Source organism: Lactuca saligna, chromosome 9, assembly GCF_052625555.1.
Source record: "Lactuca saligna cultivar CGN05327 chromosome 9, ASM5262555v1, whole genome shotgun sequence".
In the NCBI taxonomy this organism is placed as follows: Eukaryota; Viridiplantae; Streptophyta; class Magnoliopsida; order Asterales; family Asteraceae; genus Lactuca; species Lactuca saligna.
The window spans coordinates 187,474,632-187,494,377 of NC_136425.1; the positions used below are offsets into that span (position 1 = coordinate 187,474,632).

A 19,746-nucleotide genomic window follows, 5' to 3' on the forward strand; every position below is an offset into this window, starting at 1 on the left:
TTTAAAACTAATGCATTAAAAATACACATCATGTGTCCTAAGAACAATCCTACCCTCCCCTTCACTTCGAACTTACATCCCTTTGTTTTTGTGCTTTTGTAGTAGGCTAAGAACCCATAGAATTATATATAATCATTATCGGACTCTTAATTGAGAAAATCTCATATGGGGTTTTGTTTTTGATGACATTAGAGGGAAAACAATTTATGACATATGTGGCCATTACGATTCATTCTCCCCACAATTTAATTGGAAGATTGGCTTCAACATGCAAAGCTCTAGAGATTTCCAACACATGTCGATGCGTTCATTCGACATCCCCATTTTGTTAAGGCATATGTGGGCATGTAGTTTCCAAGAGAATTTCTTGCTAAATGTAAAACCTAGTCATGATATTAGAGGTGAACTCCTTCCATTTTCACATCTAGTCCTTTTTATACTTTTTTAAATTGGGATTTTTGACCATTTTGTAAAAATTAACTATACAATTGCTTCCTTCAGATTTGTGTCTAAGAAGAAAAACCCAAACGACTCTACTGAAATCGTTTATTATATTTTTAAAAATAGTTAGACCCTGAAAGTGAAGGTGTATGATATTTTCCCCAAATATGAAAATGTATTAACTCAAAAAAAACTACTAGTTTTATTGAACTAACTAGAAAAGATAACCTAGTGTGCAGTTCCCACAAGAACATCGTGGCGTGGAGAAACAAATTGAATTTCGTCCCATATGCTTCGTAATTTTGTGTAGTATGCTGATACGAAGGCTCCTTCTTCGTTTGTGACTGTGAGAGATTGTTTGATTTCATACTCCCTTGGTGAACTTTCTTTGCCAAATATTTCTTTGAGCTCAAACCATATCCCAGATTCGTTGTTAACGTACATTACGCTACTTCTAATCGCTTTCTCCATCGTTGTGGTGAACAAAGCCTTCACCATAACATCGCACTACATCGATGTCATATAGTTTGGTGAGGATTCTTCTGCCTTCTGGAGAGTTCCAGTATTGATGAAGCCTGCTTTGTTTTTGGCAAACAAATTCAAAATCTCTTGTGACCAGTCAGTGAGCACATCGTTGACTTGCATCTATCTAGTGTAGTTAGATTCATAATTGTAATATGGGGAGTTTGTATCGATGGTGTTTCCATCATTATTTGGTGGCGGCATTTCATCATCTTCAAACATAATTACTTTAAAGTTTGAGATAGAGCAATCTAGATCCACTTTGATGCCATAAAGATTTTGATGTTTGCAAAAGCTTGAATTCATTCAAGTGATCAAAGGGTATACATACAAATGGAAGGATCAAACAATTAAGAAAGTAGCAACCTATAAGGAAACTAAATAAGATAACTATGATAAGCTAATAATAAGGAAAATAGACAAGCCTTGGAGTGCAAGGCAAAGTTATCGAATTATTTATAGAACCTTTAAGGTCTAACTTGAGAACAATCATGATCGTAAGATAAAAGTTGTCAGATAATAGTAGATAATATTATACATGACATATTAAAGTCGGTTAAATTCCCACAATGTTTGTAGAGTTTTAAGGTACATGGTATAGTTACTCAACTTAGTATGTTCGCTCTCAACAAAATGGAGTTGTGGAAATGTGAAACCACATCATTTATGGATATGGTGTGAAGTCTGATTACTAACTACACTGACTTTAAAATAAGAAAATATAGTATAAAGTATTTAAAGGTTTAAGAATGTCCAATAAAAGCCAAAGTTTATAATCCTCAAATAAGAAAATTAGACTTTAAGACCATCGATTTCTATTTTATTTGTTATATCTACCAATCCAAGGGTTACATGTTTTACTCACCTATTCATGCATAATACTTGTAGAAACTAGACATACTAAGTTTCTTGAGAACAAAATTTTTAATGTGGGAGATAGGGTTCATGAGAGATGAAAAGTGGAGAACATGGAATCTAACGAAACTCGACATACTAGTGGGTCAATTATAATCCCAAATCATGATATAACATCAATACCTCAACCTCCTATTGAAGTTATCGATGTTTAAATTGAGAGAGACTATCACATCATGATATCACAAAAAAAATATTACGGAGAAAGTTTCAAGAAACACAACTATGGGATTACGGAAAATACCCCTTAGGGTTTGCATTAACATTCTCAAGAAACTATACATACAAAAAACCAACAAAAATAATAGAAATAAACAATACAATTAATACTCCCCCTCAGTTTGAGCGGGATGTTCTCTAATGCTTAAACTGTCCCGAAAATCCACAAATAACTGTTAAGGTAGTCCTTTAGTGAAAATATATGCAAATTGATGATCCGAGGACTCACATTATCAACATTCCCTGACAAAATGCAAATCTATTTCCACATGTTTGGTTCGCTAGTATTGAACTGGGTTAGAAGCTAAGTACGTGGAACTCACATTATCACAAAACACAATTGTAGAGTGGGTCAAGTGGCACGAAAGTTTAAGAAGAAGATTTCGAAGTCTAGCAGTTTCGACGACTACATTAGCTACCCCCCGATACTCAACTTTGGCACTAGACCGAGGGAAGACGTGTTGATGTTTGGAAGACCATGAGACAAGAATATCACCAAGATAAACATGTAACCCAGATGTGGACTGACGTGTCAAGGGACAACTAGCTCAGTCGACATCAGGAGAAGAGACCAAACGATCGACATAAGACATACGTATGAATAGACCATGTTGAAGAGGACCCTGTAGATAACGCATGATTCACTTAAGGGCTAGCAAATGTGGTTCGCGAGGATCATGCATAAAGAGGCAAAACTATTGAATCTAAGTAATATCTGGACAAGTAATGGTTAGATATAAAATAGCCACAACTAAACTTCTATAAAGGGTTATATCAAAAACTGGATTCTCTAATGAGGAGAGTTTCAATTTGGTGTCTATAGGAGTGCTACACGGATTACAGGAGGTCATATCAGCTCGGGATAAAATCTCCTTGGCAAACATAGTTTGTGAGAAAAACAAACTGTCAGGGGAGAGGGTAGCAACAATGCCAAGAAAAAAAGATAAAGGTCCTAGATCCGTCATGACAAACTTAGACGAGAGACGTGTAATGACTCTCGTAATGAGCGAAGGGCCAGAAGCCATAGAAATGATGTCATCAACATATAACAAGAGATAGATACTCTAAGAATCACGATGAAATATGAAAAGAGAACTGTCTGATCGACTACTGGTGAAGACAAGAGTGGAGATGAATACATAAACGTTGATACCAGGCACGAGGAGCATGTTTAAGACTATACATGGCCTTACCGAGGTGGAAAACATGATCAGGGAAGGTGGGATAGACATAGCCAGGTGTTGTTTCGTGTAGACTTCGTCTGTTAAATCCTCATGAAAGAAGGTGTTTTTAACATCAAGCTGATAAATAGGTCAGTGACGTGAGACAACCATACTAAGAATAGTATAGATGGTAGTGGGTTTAACAAATGGACTAAATGTATCGTTAAAATCTAGAGCGAGTTGTTCAGAGAAAGCAAACTAACCTGCCTTTGTCGCGATCGAGGTAACCGTGTGAGTCAAAATTATACTGGTAGAGCCATCCAAAACCAACAATATTGCCAGTGGGAGGACGAGGAACAAGATCCCATGTGTTATTGTCAGTGAGTGCTAACATTTTCGCATCCATTTCTACCTTCCAATTCGGATCACTCATAACCTGAGCTATGGAGCGAGTAATGCATGAAAATTCAGAAGTAGTGGAGAGATTGAAAAGAGTGTATGGTTTTAGGGAACCTGTTATAGAGCGAGTACTCATAGGCTGACCAGAGGGATGATGAGGAGGAGGGGTGGAGGAGGTGGATGGATAGGAGGAGAATGAGAAGAGTGTGACGGAGTTGTCATTGGCTCGATAGGAGGATAAACCGAGGGCAGAAGAGTGGGAGGTGGGTCATCATCATCAGGATTGAACTGGTCGTAGTCAGAATCGGAAAGGGCTGGGTGAAAATCACAATATGGAAAGTGATCTTCATCAAAGACAACATGTCGGGATATGATGACACGTTATGTGACAAGATCAGGACACTTATGACCCTTATGGTCCGATGTAGGACCAAGGTAAACACAAACAGATGACCTAGGAGAAAGTTTATAAGGAGAAGTGGAAGATGTGCTAGGATAACATAAACACCCAAAAAGACGGAGGTGGTCATACTTTGGAAAGAAACCAAAAAGAACCTCAAAAGGAGTTTTAAAGGATAAGGTGGTGGTGTGGAGAAGATTAAGAGTGTGGACAGCAGTGAGAAGCGCCTCAGACTAGAAGAAGGGAGCTAGAGACGCCTCAAACAAGAAAATATGTACAATATTGTTAATAATGCGAATAGATCGTTCAGATTTCCTATTTTGCTGAGACGTGTATGGATATGAGAAGCGAATAGTAATACCATTAGATTGGAGATACGTGAGTAAGAGACGGTTATTAAATTTGCATCCGTTATCACACTGAAACGATTGGATGTTAGTTTTAAATTGGTTTTTGACATACATTCTAAAATTACAAAAAACAATATAGACTACATTTAGCACGTAGAGGAAAACCCCACAAAAAATGAGAAACATCATCAATAAAAAAAATATATTATTTAAAACCATCAAAACTAGTAACATGATATGTCCATAAATGATAGTGAATAAGTTCAAACACATTAGTAGTTTTTGTTAAAGATGACGAAAAACATAAACGAAAATGTTTTCCAAATTGACTGTAGCAGCGAAGCCAAATGGAAGATAAAACGACGCGACTGTAAAAACTTGAGAATAGAGGAGCCGGGATGTCCTAAGAGGCGAAACGTAGTGGGAAGAGAAACCACAGTAAGAACATAATCTATGACTGTAACAGAAGGGGTGCATGAGTATAGATCGCCAACACTGTCGCATCGTTTAAGAAGGGCACGATAATCGAGATCATTTATAGAAAAACCAAACGGGTGAAGAGAGACATAAACCTAATTATCAATGGTAAATTTACGATCAGAGACTCAAATTTTAATTATTTGATTTGAAACAAGAACATTTTTGAGAGAGCTTATTGTGAGAATAAGGAAGAAAAGCTTTAGTGCTTTACAATATGAGATACTGGAATGACAGCACCATTACCGATTATTATGGATTTAGAGAATTACAAGGCGTAAGAGAGTGCATAGTACCTTTATTAAAATTCATGTGTGAGTTCTCCCCGTATCCATGTAATAATTATTATCTGGTGGTAGTTGAATTGACATAGCCTGAAAAATTGAAGACAGATCTGTAGGTGTTGGGCTGCTGGAACTGGGCTGCTGCTAGACTTGGAGCAAAAATATTGTTGGGCTGTGAAGGGAATATGCTGCTGGGCTTGATCTGCGCTTGAGGAGTGGGCTGGCTGTAAATACATGGCGGGCTGCTGGTGGGTAACAGTGCTTCGCTGCTGTTTCATCAGTCCAGCTTATTGGGCTGTCGCTGATTGGGCCGACAGACTTGATCCGGCTGACATAATATTGGGTTGCGAAAATGGACTATAATTATAGTAAATTGGTGGCAGAAAAATGCCACATGGAAATTGAGCATTCTGGTAATTTTGTGGCAGTTGATTTTGAGATGTTTGGCCCCTTGAACTTGGATGAGGCCCCATAATACCCGCAAATTGTGAGTTTTGACTCGTATTTGTTGCGTATTGAACATATAATTAATGTGTAATTGTATTTATATCACCATAACTTTATATCATATTCATAACTAGTAGAGACTTCTTTGGCTTTGTTGAGTATTGAACATATACTTAATGTGTAATTGTAATTTTTGCTACAGTTTTCTGTTTATTCTATTGAAGATGAAGTGGACTAAATACCTAGCTAACTTAAGAATAATGACAAGAATAATACCCAAGTTCTAGAAAATGGGATAAAGGGTGATGTAAGATTTAGACAATCGAGTCTCTACCTGAACATAGAGAACGATTTCATTGTTGACTACCAACATAAGGAAAATGCAAGCATATATCGTATGAATGATGATCTCCTAAATATGAAATCTTAAACCACAATGTAAAATAAATAATAGTATGAAACTAAGGAGAAAAACCATATACTAGCATAAAACTAACTTTAAAACAGCTACTTCAGGTCTTTCATCACACTATCTTTACATTTCCTAGTTAGGCGTCCTTTTTCCATCACATCATCAACTGCGATTGTTTTCGGCATATCTTTCGACTTGTCCAACTTAATAAAATTTAATATGATAGACATACAACCAAATGGGAGAATGAAATTTTATCATTAATTATGTGACTAAACTTTTTACAGTATATGGAAATATTTGTCTATCAGTGAATCTCTTTAATAATTGTGGCTTTACTTACTTTTTAATTATTACCAAACAGTCCCTACAGAATCTCGATAAGCCATTCTAGTCCCTCTAAATAAATTAAAAGATGGTTAACGCGATTTCTAATGTGCTTTAATTTTTTGTTCCTAATTACAAAACTCTCATTTATTATCTTTGAGACTAAGGATGTGTAAAAAACAACACCATCACAAAGGGGACATACTTAGAATTGTTAAATCCTCCTTAATCGTCTATTCTCGTGGCGTCTTCTAATGAAACAAAATCAAGTAAGGTTTCATGTTTAATGAATGACATTTATATGTATTTTATGATGATTTTAGAAATCCTATTTTACATTTATGTTGAAATTATTTGGTGAAATCATTCAACTCAAGGATGCTTACCCAATCAAGCAACATGACCTCTTCGTCATAATTGGCAAGCCGAGCAAGGTCAAAGGCTGGTCGCCCAGTGATTAGTTCTAGAAGCATCACACCATACCCAAAAACATCAGTTCTTTCTGAAGATCTCCCCATGGCTAGATACTCAGGGGCTATATGTCCGATCGTACCACGAATACCTGTTGTTACATGAGTATCATTGCAGTCCATGAGTTTAACCAACCCAAAGTCTCCTACAACCGCTTCAAACTCCTCATCCAACAATATGTTTGCAGCTTTCACATCACGATGGATTATCTTAATGTCACAATGATCATGCAAATAAGCAAGTCCCTTTGCGGATCCCAATGCAATTCGTTTCCTTGCTGGCCAATCAAGTACAGGTCGTGTATAAGTTCGATCTACAATAATTTATCATTTAGGTTGTTAGATATTATCACATTTCATTGTTTACTCTATTCGATGTTTTGTAAGTAGTGTTAAATGTTACTTGAGAATTGAAGACCACTAGCTAACCATCCATTAGCTTGGTTGTCGATCAACTAATGGAATTGAGGCCCATTTCGGTTTTAAGTAGGATTTGAATTGCACCGAATCATATTCGTATTTAAACTTGTGAATAATAATACTCCATTTTGCCTATGTATGTAGGTCAGAATGACCAAACCACGCAAACATTGTGTCTTTATGTGTGAGATTATTCTCGTTTATTCCTGACAAGTGGTATGAGAGTTACATTTTGCTTTGTCAATTAGAGAGATGTTGTCTTACAAATTTAAGTTGAAGAAATTCCATGGCGCGAAAGACATTATGTTATGGAAGGTGAAACGAGAGCTCTTATTGTTCAATAGGGTCGTGCAATGGCTTTAAAAGGAGAAGTAAAATTACTACAAGACATGGTGGGTGTTCTGGAAAAAGCCCATATCGCTATTCTGTTTATGAGTAACTAATGTTGTGTTATAGGAGGTTGACGAACAAACAAAAACTTCTAGTCTTTGGGAGAAACTCTTTGATTAATATCAGAACAATTATCTCATGAATTGGTTATATGAGATGGAAGGTTTGTATACCCTTCCGATGATAAAAATAACGTAATGATCATCTAGATAATTTTAATCGTATTAGAATTGACCTACAAGGTGAATAAGTTAAAATTGAAATGAGGATCGAGCTACTACTTCGTTGTTCTCTCTATCGAATTCTAATGAGAGTCTCATTGATACCGTGTTGTATGGTAGAACAACGATTATTGTCAATGACATGAAGGATTCCTTGGTTTCCAAGGAACTAAAGTGTATGGGTTTTGGTAATGAAGAATGTTTCAATTCAATTTTATTTGTTGGCAAAGAGATGCTGGAAACAGGGGGAAGCCACATTCTAAGTCTAAATCTTATGCTAAGATTAGTGTTATAACTACAAGAAAAAGGGTCACTATAAAAGAGATCTCCATTGCAAAAGAAGGATAATTTCAAAGTTGAGTCAAGAAGTAATAAATGTAATGTTATGGTTCAAAAGATTTTCAGATGAAGAAGACATATATGAAAATTTAGCTATATGTAAGACTGGTTCTACAAATGCTTGGATCTTGGACTTGGGTGCATATCACCATATGACCTATAATCATGATGTTTTTCTAATCTTTTAAAGAATAGAATGGCACGGTGAAGATGGGTGATGTTGTGATGTGATGTATTAAGGACAATGATCTGACTTAGAGTTTGCACCAGCCATTGAGGTGCAGAGGATGGTGAGAGAGTTCCAGGAAATCCAACAGACCACAGAGACTATGGCGGAGATCACCGCCAAGTTCCGGGAGCGAGCTTTGTTGATCCCACAATATGCTACATATGAAGATATGAGGTGGACGAGATATCACACCATGATGAGGGATGATATCTGGGAATTTGTGAGATTTACAGGGCGCAAAAACCTGAATGAGATGGTGGAGAAGGCCTGTGAGTGGGAGATAGAGTTGGAATCCCGCACTAAGCAGAATCCTGAGCAGGCACATGCATTAGTGGGTCATGTTAAAAAGCCAAAGACATCAGATTCTAGATCGAGAGGTCATCAGGACCGTAGCTGCTGTGGCAAGTGCGGCAGGACGCACGAGGGTGTGTGTAGGAGCGACAATGGTGGTGATTCGGGCTGGTTCAAGTGCGGTCGCGTTGGTCATTTTAGCAGAGATTGTACCGCTACCACTACCCAGGAATCAAACTTGATATGCTTCCATTGTAGTCAGCGGGGCTACAAGAAGGCCCAGTGTCCGAGTTTTCTTTCAACATGGCAAGTGATAACACCTACCCCTACGACTTTGAGGATCACCGATGGCCGTTAGGGGCGGGCAGAGGTGCCTACGACGAAGATCAGGGCGTACCAGTTGGTTTCAGAGGAGACACGAGCAGCCCCTGATGTGGCAGGTTCGTATCTTTCATTTTCTTATCAGCTTTTATTTATGATTTATTTTTTATGGTACTGCATCGATGTTAGTGAGTATATTTTAGAATATTATATTTCCTGCTTATGATAAGTTATATGCCATCTGCATACCATGGATGTTAGAGTAGTAGTTCAGAGATGTTTCCCTAGGGCAGGTTCTCAGGATGCGGTCATTGTAGCAAGTGTGAGTAAGGCTCGAGAGATGTTCTGTTAGTCATTCAAAGTAGTTCAGATTTGGTATTGGTTAGTTTTGGAGCTCTGGCAATAGTAAGTATTGGTTGTTAGTAGATCGACCATTAGATGGAGAGAAGGATTGAGAATCCTTTCCAAGAGGGGAGCTGTAGGGATCTAGTTGAATCAAAGTGGGCGAGAACCATCCCAGTGGTCAGGAGCAGAAGTGAGTACACAACTGGGATGCGTTCACGACTTTGTTGGGAAGGAAAGCTGCCAAGTGGCTGCTTGAATAAGATAAGGAGCGCGTGATTTTGGAGTTTGGGAAGACTTCCCAACATTAAGTTCGTGTATTCACGACAGTTGATAACTGGTTGGGAACCAAGTTAGAGATCTTCTCGGTGTGAATGCAAGTTTAGTAAGGATGTAAGACTACGGGATAGTCGTAGCATTCATCAATAGTTAGACAACGTGAGGTGTTGTAAGATTGCGGGTAAGCCGTAACATTCATTAGCAGCCTAGTTAGAGGAGTGTGGGTGAGGGTCCGTATCTCCTAGTTAGTGGAGTGTGGGCGGGGGGACGTATCTCCTAGTTAGTATGATAGGAATCACGAAATGATAGCAAGTTGAGATTCACGGAGGAGTGGGCCTGCATAGCCCTAGATAGGTGAGACCTGTGGGAGAGGCCGCTCCAAAATATAGTTTGGGTGAGACCCATGGGGGAGGCTTATGTACTTATAGCAGCGCAGGTGAGACCTGGTAGAGATGGTAGGGTCAATGTAGGGGATCGAGGGTCCCAGGATTTATAGAGCCAGAGTCGCAAGGTAGAGAGAGCAGTTTTAGACAGCCGAAGCTTCCTTCGGAAGTCGCTGGGAGCGACTGAGAGATGGAGTTAAGTTCACTAATCAGTCGGAGTCCGGTAACCAAGATGGTGGTGGATTAGTTGGGACCAGGGTGGTCTCGGATCATCCGGAAAGCGAATAAGAGACAGCAGGACCTCCGGATAGGATCAAGGATGGGAGAATCCTTTAGGGGAGTAGCCAGTTCACCGAGTGGTGCTATGTCCCTCACAACGAGATCACATAATCTCAGAGGGGATTGATTTGACTTTGTTGTGCAGCTCTTGTTTGAGTCTAACTGTTGCAAGGATGAATCTTTTACTCGAAGGATTATCTGATCCATCTACTGAGTTGGGTGTTCAACACTGAGACGCGATAAGTGGAAGCATTTAGTGTGTAGCAGTGAAGAGACAGCACTGGGAGTGACTGTAGATTTGGTACAACGTAGGGTTGTCCCACACAGAGATAGAGAAGGTTGTTGCTTATGGAAAGTTGCCTTGGGAAGGCCAGTTAACGCGCAGGAAAAAAAGGGGTGAACCCCTAGAATGTTTAGCGTGGGTACTCCGGCAGTACTAGAAGAAGTATCGATTGGGTAAGAGCGATGTACTAAAGGTTTATAGTGATTAGATGGTTCTCCAGAGGATACCCTAGAGGGTTAGAATTTTGCTCAAGAAGGATCGGATGGAAGACAAGTAGAGGCGGTTCTTCGAGGATTGGATCGGGCAGACAGAGTATGCATCGTATCGGAGCACCGTTAGAGGAAGTGGGGTAGTTGGCTGTAGCGAACTTCGAGGATGAAGTCTAATTTAAGTGGGGGAGAATCGTAACACCCCGTTTTGAAAAGTACTTTGGTGGCGGTCTCAGAGGCCCAGGATATAAGCGATTCGGTTGTTTATGGGTCTCGGGTTCTATTTGAAAGGTTTTAAGACTCGGATATGTAACTAGGAGCGTAGGGTTTCTCGCCACCTTTTTGTGGATATAAAGTTCCTCGAAAACGAACTTAGAATGAAGAAGTTATAGCACTTTGAAGTTATTGGCATAAATGGTCCCTAATGGAGATGTTTGACAAGCAAGTCCCATGCATGTAAAGGAAACATGCACGTGTTCGGCCAGGTATGCCCAACATAGTGGAAATGATCGCGGGAGTAGGGGGAGTATGCCTAGCATACAAGAGGTACGCCCATCGTACTCTCAAAGACCCTGAACCCTAATTTTTAGGGCATGCCACTATATAAAGAACATTATGTCTCAAACCCTAGTCCCTTATCAGCCTCCCCAACCTCAGAGAAACCCTAAAACGCCTCATCCTTTCATCATTGGGTGATCTTGACCCTGAGAAGCTCATTTTAGTAGTGTAAGCTTGGAAGAGGAAAAGAAGAAGTTGGCAAGGAAGAACTTGGGAAGTTGGAGCTCATAGATTTGGGATAGCATCATTATCTGGAATTCCTTGGAGGTATAAAGTTCATAGCTTTACCTAAGAGTGCTTAGATCTAGTGAGGTTTAGCTTTAAAGTAATTTTGGTCCAAAGGTGGAAGCTTTATATCCCAAATCCGATGGTCTTAATGGATTCATGCATGAGTTAAGGCCATCTTCATGGAAATAGTACATCATTTTTGGAGTTTGGAGTTGTTAGGGACAAGTAAAGTCATCAAGTTAGTGACTTTATGGATTAGGACGATGAAAAGGACTTGGATCTCTAATTGTAGCTTCTAAATCTAAGTATTAAGCACTTAATAAGAAATGGACTTAATAGAGGAGTATGCTGAGCATACACCCAACATACGCATCATTTGGCCAGTATGCTTAGCGTACATAGGAGTACGCCCAACGTACTCATCAGAGAGGGGCCTTGTGTATTTTGGGCCTTGGATTGGGCCATACAGGGGGATTTTGGTCCTTTGGGCCTAAGTGGGCCATCAGAAGACAGTTAATGTGGGCCAAGAAGATGTTTGGGCTTAGGGTAACACCTATTAGAGGTATTGGGCCCAATTTAGTAAATTGGGCCATTAGTGGGCCACTAGTGGGTTTGGGAAGCCCATCTAGTGTTGGGCTTTTTATATTAGAGTTTTGAGCCTTAGATATGGACCAAGTTGTACTAGGGGTAAAATGGTAATTTTACCCTAATAAGGATTAATGTTTCGAACTAAGCGATATTTTGGTATTGTTAGCTCGGGAAGACGAGAGATCAGCAGCTCAGGGATCTGCCAGCTAGCAGCGAGAGGTTATTCACAAGATTCCACAACGAGCGTAGCGATGTGAGTTTTCTCCAGTAGGAACTGGTCTAAGGCACCAATGTCGTCCTATTTATGTGTGATAGTGTATACCGGATTTAGATCTGATGTCGGGGTTAGCCTGATGCAATTTATATGTTCCGAATTTCTGTCTGATCTCGGGTGGTACCCGAGGCAGTAGTATATGTGTATGTAGTTATAATTGTTGTTTGTGTGATACTTGTAGGGAGGTGAGTATGGGCGGGGGCCCGTATCTCATCACTAGCTGAGTGTGTACGGGGTTCCATATCTCATTAGCATCTGATTAGGGACAGGGCCCAAGATAGGCGGGGCCTTGAGACTAACAGTTATAGCGTAGAGATTGTCTGTATGTAATAGCATGACTTTATGTGTATGTGATTGTATGTGTATAGCGGGTGAGGCCCAGAGACATGCGAGGCCTAAGAGAAGTAGATTTGTATACCGAGAGGGGCTCGATGCCAGGTAGGGCCTGATGTCGGGCATGGTCCGATGCCGGAGCAAGTCTGATGCCAGGCAAGTCCCGATGCAGTGGGTGGGGGCCCAATATGTGTGTTTATGTGTATGGTATGTGGTAGATTGGGGAGCTCACTAAGCATCATGCTTACGATTTTCAGTTTTGGTTTCAATTACTTCCGGTAGCAAAGGGAATAGCTCGGGATGACTGTATTGCACACACCAAGAAGCTTTAGCCTGAGATGTTTTACTTTGATAAAAGAACATGTTTTGAGATAATACTCTGATGTGATATAACGAATTTTGTTTATGAATGATATGATATGTTTATTTTGGTTTTATTATTGATTTTAAAACGAAAATTTCGGACCGTATTTTGGATGTTACAAAATGTTTGGATAAAATTTTACCAACGTGATCTTATAGTTACGAAAAAAGATGAAATATGGAATTTATTTTCTAAATGGCAATGTAGTTAAAGAAATGATGGTTGTATCCCAACGCTTAGAGAAACGTGATGAATTGACAAAGTTATGACGACTTAGATTGGGGAACATGAACGAAAAAGGCATGTCAATCTTGAGTAAACGTTGGTCTTTTGGTGGAGAAATAACTAGAAAAGTCAACTTCTATGAACCTTGTGTCACTTTGAAAGCAACATAGGGTGAAGTTCAATTTTGTCAGGACACAACAAAGGAAACCCTTGAATATGTTCTCACTTATATTTATGGTGTCCTCTAGCGAAATCTCATGATGGATGGTTGTACTTTATGAATTTTATTGGTTACTATTCAAGGAATGTCTGGTTACATTTCTAAAGAGAAAAATATGAAGTGTTTGGAAAGTTCAAGAAGTTAAATACTATGGTTGAAAAACGGACAAGCAAACAAGTCAAGACACTTAGAGCGTTTAATGGGGTTGAGTTTTGCAATACACTGTTTGACAATTTCTATAAAACAGGAGGTATAGTGAGGCATTGTACTATACAAAACACACCAGAACAAAACGAAGTCACATAACAAATGAACTAAACATTGATGCATCGTGAAAGATGTATGCATTTATTTGATGATTTATCAAAGTAATTATAGCATAAGAAGTGAACACTTCTTGTTATCTAGTGAATAGATCTCTATTAACTGTAATTAATTTAAAGACTCCTCAAGAGGTATGGTCCAAAAAAAACCTCTAACTATTATGATTTATGTACATATGGAAGCCATGCTTATGCTCATGTTAATGATGGTAAACTGGAGTTGAGGGCTATGAAATGCATATATTTAGGATACTCAATTGGATTGAATGGTTATCAAATATGGTGTTTACCAAAAGGAAAAGACTCCAAAATTTGTTATTAGTAGAGATGTGACGTTTGATAAATCTGCTATGTGTAACTAGAGAAGAGAAAGTAAAACTCTTGCAAGGAAACATGATCATGGTGCTAGCTAGAGGTGGAGTTTGTAACGCAAAACCTAGATAGAGTTATGATAAATAAAGAACAACAAACCTACATGAAACATCCTAGATGGGATGAATCTCATGATCAACCCATTAACCAAGAATCTAGAGATGTTGGTGCCGGGAGAGAGTATAATAAGGAAGAAACTATAGCAAAAATAAGGTGGGAAATGAACATTTAAAAACATGCTAGATATGTTGGATGTGTCAATTCTTGTGACATTAGTTTTGTAGCATATGAACTAATGATTGATGAGGACATTAATACTAACAAACACCTGTCTTACAAAGAGTTTGTTGCAAGTAAAGAAACAACAAACTGGTTAATGATGATGAACGAGGAAATGGAATCATTGGAGAAGAATGAAACATAGATCTTGTTGGTTACGAAAGGAGAAAATCTGTGCGATGAAAATGAGTCTTTAAAAAAAGAAGGAAATTATGTAGTTAAACCAACAAGGTTCAAGGCATGGTTGGTGGTAAAGTGGTTATCACATAAAGAAAGAGTTGACTATCATGAGGTTTTCTCACTTGTGCTAAAGCACAAAATAGTTCATGTTCTATTAGCTATGGTTAGTGCACTTGATTTGGAGTTTGAAGAACTTATATCAAAACAACATTTCTTTATGGTTGTCTCGATGAGAAGATTTAAATGTTCCAACCAAAAGGGTTCCTTCATTCAAAGAAAGATAATGTATATTTGCTAAAGAAATTCATTTATGGTTTGAAGCACTCTCCATGAGAATGGTACAAGAGATTGGAATCTTTGATGACTTCGTAAAGCTATATTCAAAATCAATTTGATAATTGTTTTTACTCAAAGAAGTTGTGTGATGGTTCTTACATACATATATCTGGTGCTATACATGGACGTTATGCTTAATTCAACCAAAAATATGGCTGAAATTAAAGACTTGAAGGCACTGCTGGAAAGTGAGTTTGAGATGAAAGATTTGGGTATTCCAAAGAAGGTTTATGAGTAATCCGCGTCAACTTTAGTGTAAAGTGATAAATACCTGGCTGACGGAGAGGCTTAGACATAATAGATGTTCGTGGGAGTTAATAGGAGTTGCAAAGATGGATTTGGGATTTTGCTTAGACGTAATAGATGTTCATAGGAGTTAGGTCCTTACCGGGAAAATTGGCAAGACATAGAGAAAGTTCTTGGTTTTTGTAGCTTGGAGTATTACTAAGTTAAGATGAAGATTGTTAAATATGACTTAAAAAATTGTTAAATATGACTTAAGAACTGAAGACAATAATTAGCTCATAAGTAGCTAGTTGGTTGGCCAATAGTTGGCCGACAGTCAAGTAGTTTGGTTGTTGATTAACTAATTGAATGGAGACCTAGTTCGGTTTTATGTTACATTGACCAAATTGTAATGTACCATCATACTATGTTCAAGTTTGTGAATAAAAATACTCCTTTCTGTCCGGTTGATGTATGTCGCATTGACCGAACCACGTAAATATTATATGTGTGTATGTATGATTATTCTCGTTTCTTCGTGAGAGGTCACATACTTATTTTTACCCAAATCAATTAAACCCAAGACACCATTACATATTCAATTATTCAAACACGTACCACATACCTTTTAGACATGATGCTACGCTGCCATTGGCCATGTAGGGATAAACGAGTAAGCGTTCAGTTGGTGTCATGCAAAACCCTTGCAGCCGAAGTAGATTCCGATGTACAGCCATGCTTATCAACTCAACCTCCATTTGAAACTGCAATTCACCACCTTGAACACGATCTATCAGTCTTTTTACAGCCACCAGAGCACCATTAGCTAACCGCCCTTTGTAAACTTTTCCAAATGCACCTCGACCAAGAATGTTTCTGTTACTGAAATCATCGGTTGCAACTTGTAGTTCACGCAGAGAAAACCTCTTCAGTAGTCCCAGATGAACTTTAGGGTCCTCTTCAGTTGCAAACATGCATACAAGAATCAAATGAGCGGAAAAACAAATTCAGGAAATCGATGATTTTGTTAAATTAATATAGTAATTAATTAATTAACATATATACCTGCTACATCAGTGAAATGATCTTGTCGTTCTCTGCACCACCGCCAAGCAGGTACAATTACCCAACCTGCAAGAACAAGAGCAGCACCAACAGCAGCTCCTCCAGCAATAGCTCCCTTGTCTTTCCCGTTGTTTCCGACTGAATTACAGTTGCATATGCACAATGATCAGAAGGGGTAAATATATGGACTTCAAAATTTACTGTGATATCAAGATCCAAGCTTTCCCACGCTCGATCATGACATAATGTAACTAATGGCATAAAGTAACCATGACAATCCAAATTACCTGAAGGAAATGATGGACTTATTGGAAGAATCACAGATGTCAAGTCGGTATTATTGGCAAAGCTGAAAGACGAGAAGTTTGCTGATAACATCATTAATTAAAGCCATATATAGGACGTGATTTCAAGACTCATGTACGTAATTAAAATCAAACCTTAGGGGCGTTAACCTCGGAAATGAGCCAGTACTGTAATAGATATCACCTTCTAATAAGTTGTTTGATAGATCACTGCGATGGAAAGAATTAAACTGACCAATTTTAAATTTGTTTCAACATTAATTATCCAAGAAAGAATTGAATATAAGAGAGACTTTTTTACTGACACTATTTCTAGCGAATATATCGTAGTTAAGGAATATGGAATGACTCCCGTTAATCTGTTGTTATTGAGACGACTATCCTTGCACAAAGAGAAGAGAAAACAACAATGCATATTAATTACGTACATGAGTCTTGAGACAATTTGCTAACTTGTGTATGAAAATTAATGAAGTAAAATCAACAAAGCTACTCTAGTTTTTATATATCAAGAGAAGAATCTGAATATTAATTGTGAAGTCGTACAGGAAACGAAGTTTCTGAAGGTTGCCCAGTCTTTCTGGAATGTCACCTTCTAACCGGTTCCTGTAAAGGTCTAAGCTCACCAACTCCGTTAAGTTCCCAAGCTCCTTAGGAATTCTTCCGGTAATGTTATTACTGTGAAGCTCCCTATCCAAGAGCATCCCGTTTCAGAAATATCACCATATATAAATATTAGTAAGTTTATAATCATATATATACATATTATATATTTGATTTGTATCTTAGTATGATCATAACACAAATGCATGCATGTGAAGACTTACAAGTACTGTAAGTTTGTAAGTTGACCAAGCTGCGGAACCAGTTTACCAGACAAGCCTGCATTTCCAAGATCACTGCATGCTTTCCAGAAATCAAAAAACACGAATTAATTTCTTCACTGAATGTAAAAAGTCAATGGAATTTTGAGGATTGCATGAACAGGTTGGTAAACATACACGCTAACAACTTTATTCTCATTGTCGCAAGTAACATGATGCCAAGTACATGGAGTGACAAGAGTTGAATCCCAACTTTGCATAACATCCTTAGGATCGTGTAATCGTGCCTTTAGGGCACTCAATGCATCAACTGTTTTGCATATATGAAACTGATTAACAAGTCTAATTTTGAAATATCAAATTAATGAAGATTTACTGTAAATTAAGCATCATAAATCTGATCTCAATTTTTGTTCTTCATGTGTACTATCTATAATTGGGAAAATAATTCAAGGAAAGCAATTGCAATAAGTTACTATATTTATACAAGCAACAATCATTTAATTTAAAAGCTAAGTTAGAATTAAATTAAGAATCAAGAGTCATGAAGAAGCACAAACCTTCAGCATTCCCATAAACCGTTACAAATTATAGAACCCCAAAATAAACGAAAAGGCTATAACAGGGAGGGTCCGAACCATTTCTGGCAAACTAAAATCCTGCTTTCCTCATTATTTACTCAAAAAAAAAAAAATTACAAAATACCACGTTCAGCACGTACAGAATGCTAGCTTTGAACACTATCTATAACAGGCAAAGATAAAATCAACAAACTAAACCCAAAAAAGCCCACTTCAAGACATTCCTGAAAACGGTAATTCTGAAATTTTCTTTTGTGGGTTTTGCTCTATTAGAGATGCTACCTTATATGTAGTAGTTTTTTTTGGTGGGTCGGTGGGTGGGTTGGGCGGGGATGTCTTTGTGTAGTCAGTCAAAAGGTTTTATTTTTTTTATGGTAAAAATCAACTGGTTGTAGGGATAAAGAGTGGGCAGAGTAGCATAAATATGGGGCCTTTTGTGGAAAATGGGTGTATTGAAAAAGTGATAGATGACTTCCATAAAAAGCTTTTGACTATACTTTCACATAGAGCATGCGTTATGGGCTAAAAATGAGTAGCAACATGTTGATGTGGCATGTTTCAACGGCGTCATGACGGGGAACACCGCCCCCTCTAACTTGTTGAATCTCGTTAGGGTGGATCTTGTGGTAACGAGAACGAGATAAAACAAAAAAAAATGATTGGTTATCTCCTTCATCAACCAATCAAATAATTTTCTCTATTTTTTTCCCTCTCTCTCTCTCTCTCTTAACATGATATAACATCTGGAACACCATTTCTCCCTTGGTGTTATGGATGAGGTGACACCAATTTGGTGTTATATCCCATTGTCCACACCCAATGCTCGCAACATGTGAGTTTAATTAATTATTTTTAAACCATATCATGCAAGGCAATAGAACTTAATAAACATGAAAAGAATTAGGCAAGACTCTAGTTGTTAGGGTGAACATAAAGGGCCTTATTATCATTAGTTTTAATTATATAAAAACTTGGTTTTAATTAACTAATTAATTTTGGACCACTACACAAAATACCCACCCCCTGAGTCATCCTTAGGTTATCATTAGGTTATTAGGAATACTCTTCACACCAAGGATTGTGGAGAGCTTCCAAGTGAGCCACCTAGAGCCACCACAAACAACCACAACTATTGGGAGTACTCTCCACTACCCAAAAGACCCATTACCCTCCTATTGGCTGCTGTTCATCGTGGTAGCCACCACAACCCACCAAGAGCATGGCCAACAACAGACACCCGGGGTGTGTTCATCGTTGTGGTTCGTGCCAACATGTATACAAGCATGTATAACTAGCCCTCTGTTGAGGGTTTTCCAAATGGTCTCACAGGAAAGAAAAAGATAATGCAAAGAATCACTCGAGTATGTCATCAGTGATCAACATATTATTGTGCTTTAAATATTTTTCTCGGTTCTATGTGTTGAACGATTGGCAATTTTATTTTTAATTATTTTAAACATTTGTTTATATATATATATATATATATATATATATATATATATATATATATATATATATATATGTATAGGGAAAAGATCATATGAGAACACCAAAAAGGTTGAGAACGCGAGAACAAGTATATTTATTTGTGATTCCATGTATTCATTTGTGGAGAAATGATGATTTTTTTACATACAATCAACATGAATATGTT

At 38.0% G+C, this 19,746-nt stretch overlaps 1 protein-coding gene across 1 annotated transcript; it reads right to left on the minus strand.

Annotated features, from left to right (window-relative positions):
• Positions 1-6,706: 6,706 nt before the first annotated feature.
• LOC145014874 (BRASSINOSTEROID INSENSITIVE 1-associated receptor kinase 1-like) lies at positions 6,707-18,352 on the minus strand. The gene is made up of 10 exons (XM_078973315.1): positions 18,072-18,352; positions 17,689-17,821; positions 17,515-17,586; positions 17,234-17,377; positions 16,993-17,064; positions 16,823-16,897; positions 16,670-16,731; positions 16,383-16,520; positions 15,943-16,275; positions 6,707-7,140 (listed from the first exon to the last, which is right to left on the minus strand). The coding sequence occupies exons 2-10, from the start codon at positions 17,769-17,771 to the stop codon at positions 6,707-6,709; spliced, it is 1,413 nt and encodes a 470-aa protein (XP_078829441.1). The 5' UTR covers positions 17,772-17,821; positions 18,072-18,352.
• Positions 18,353-19,746: the final 1,394 nt, after the last annotated feature.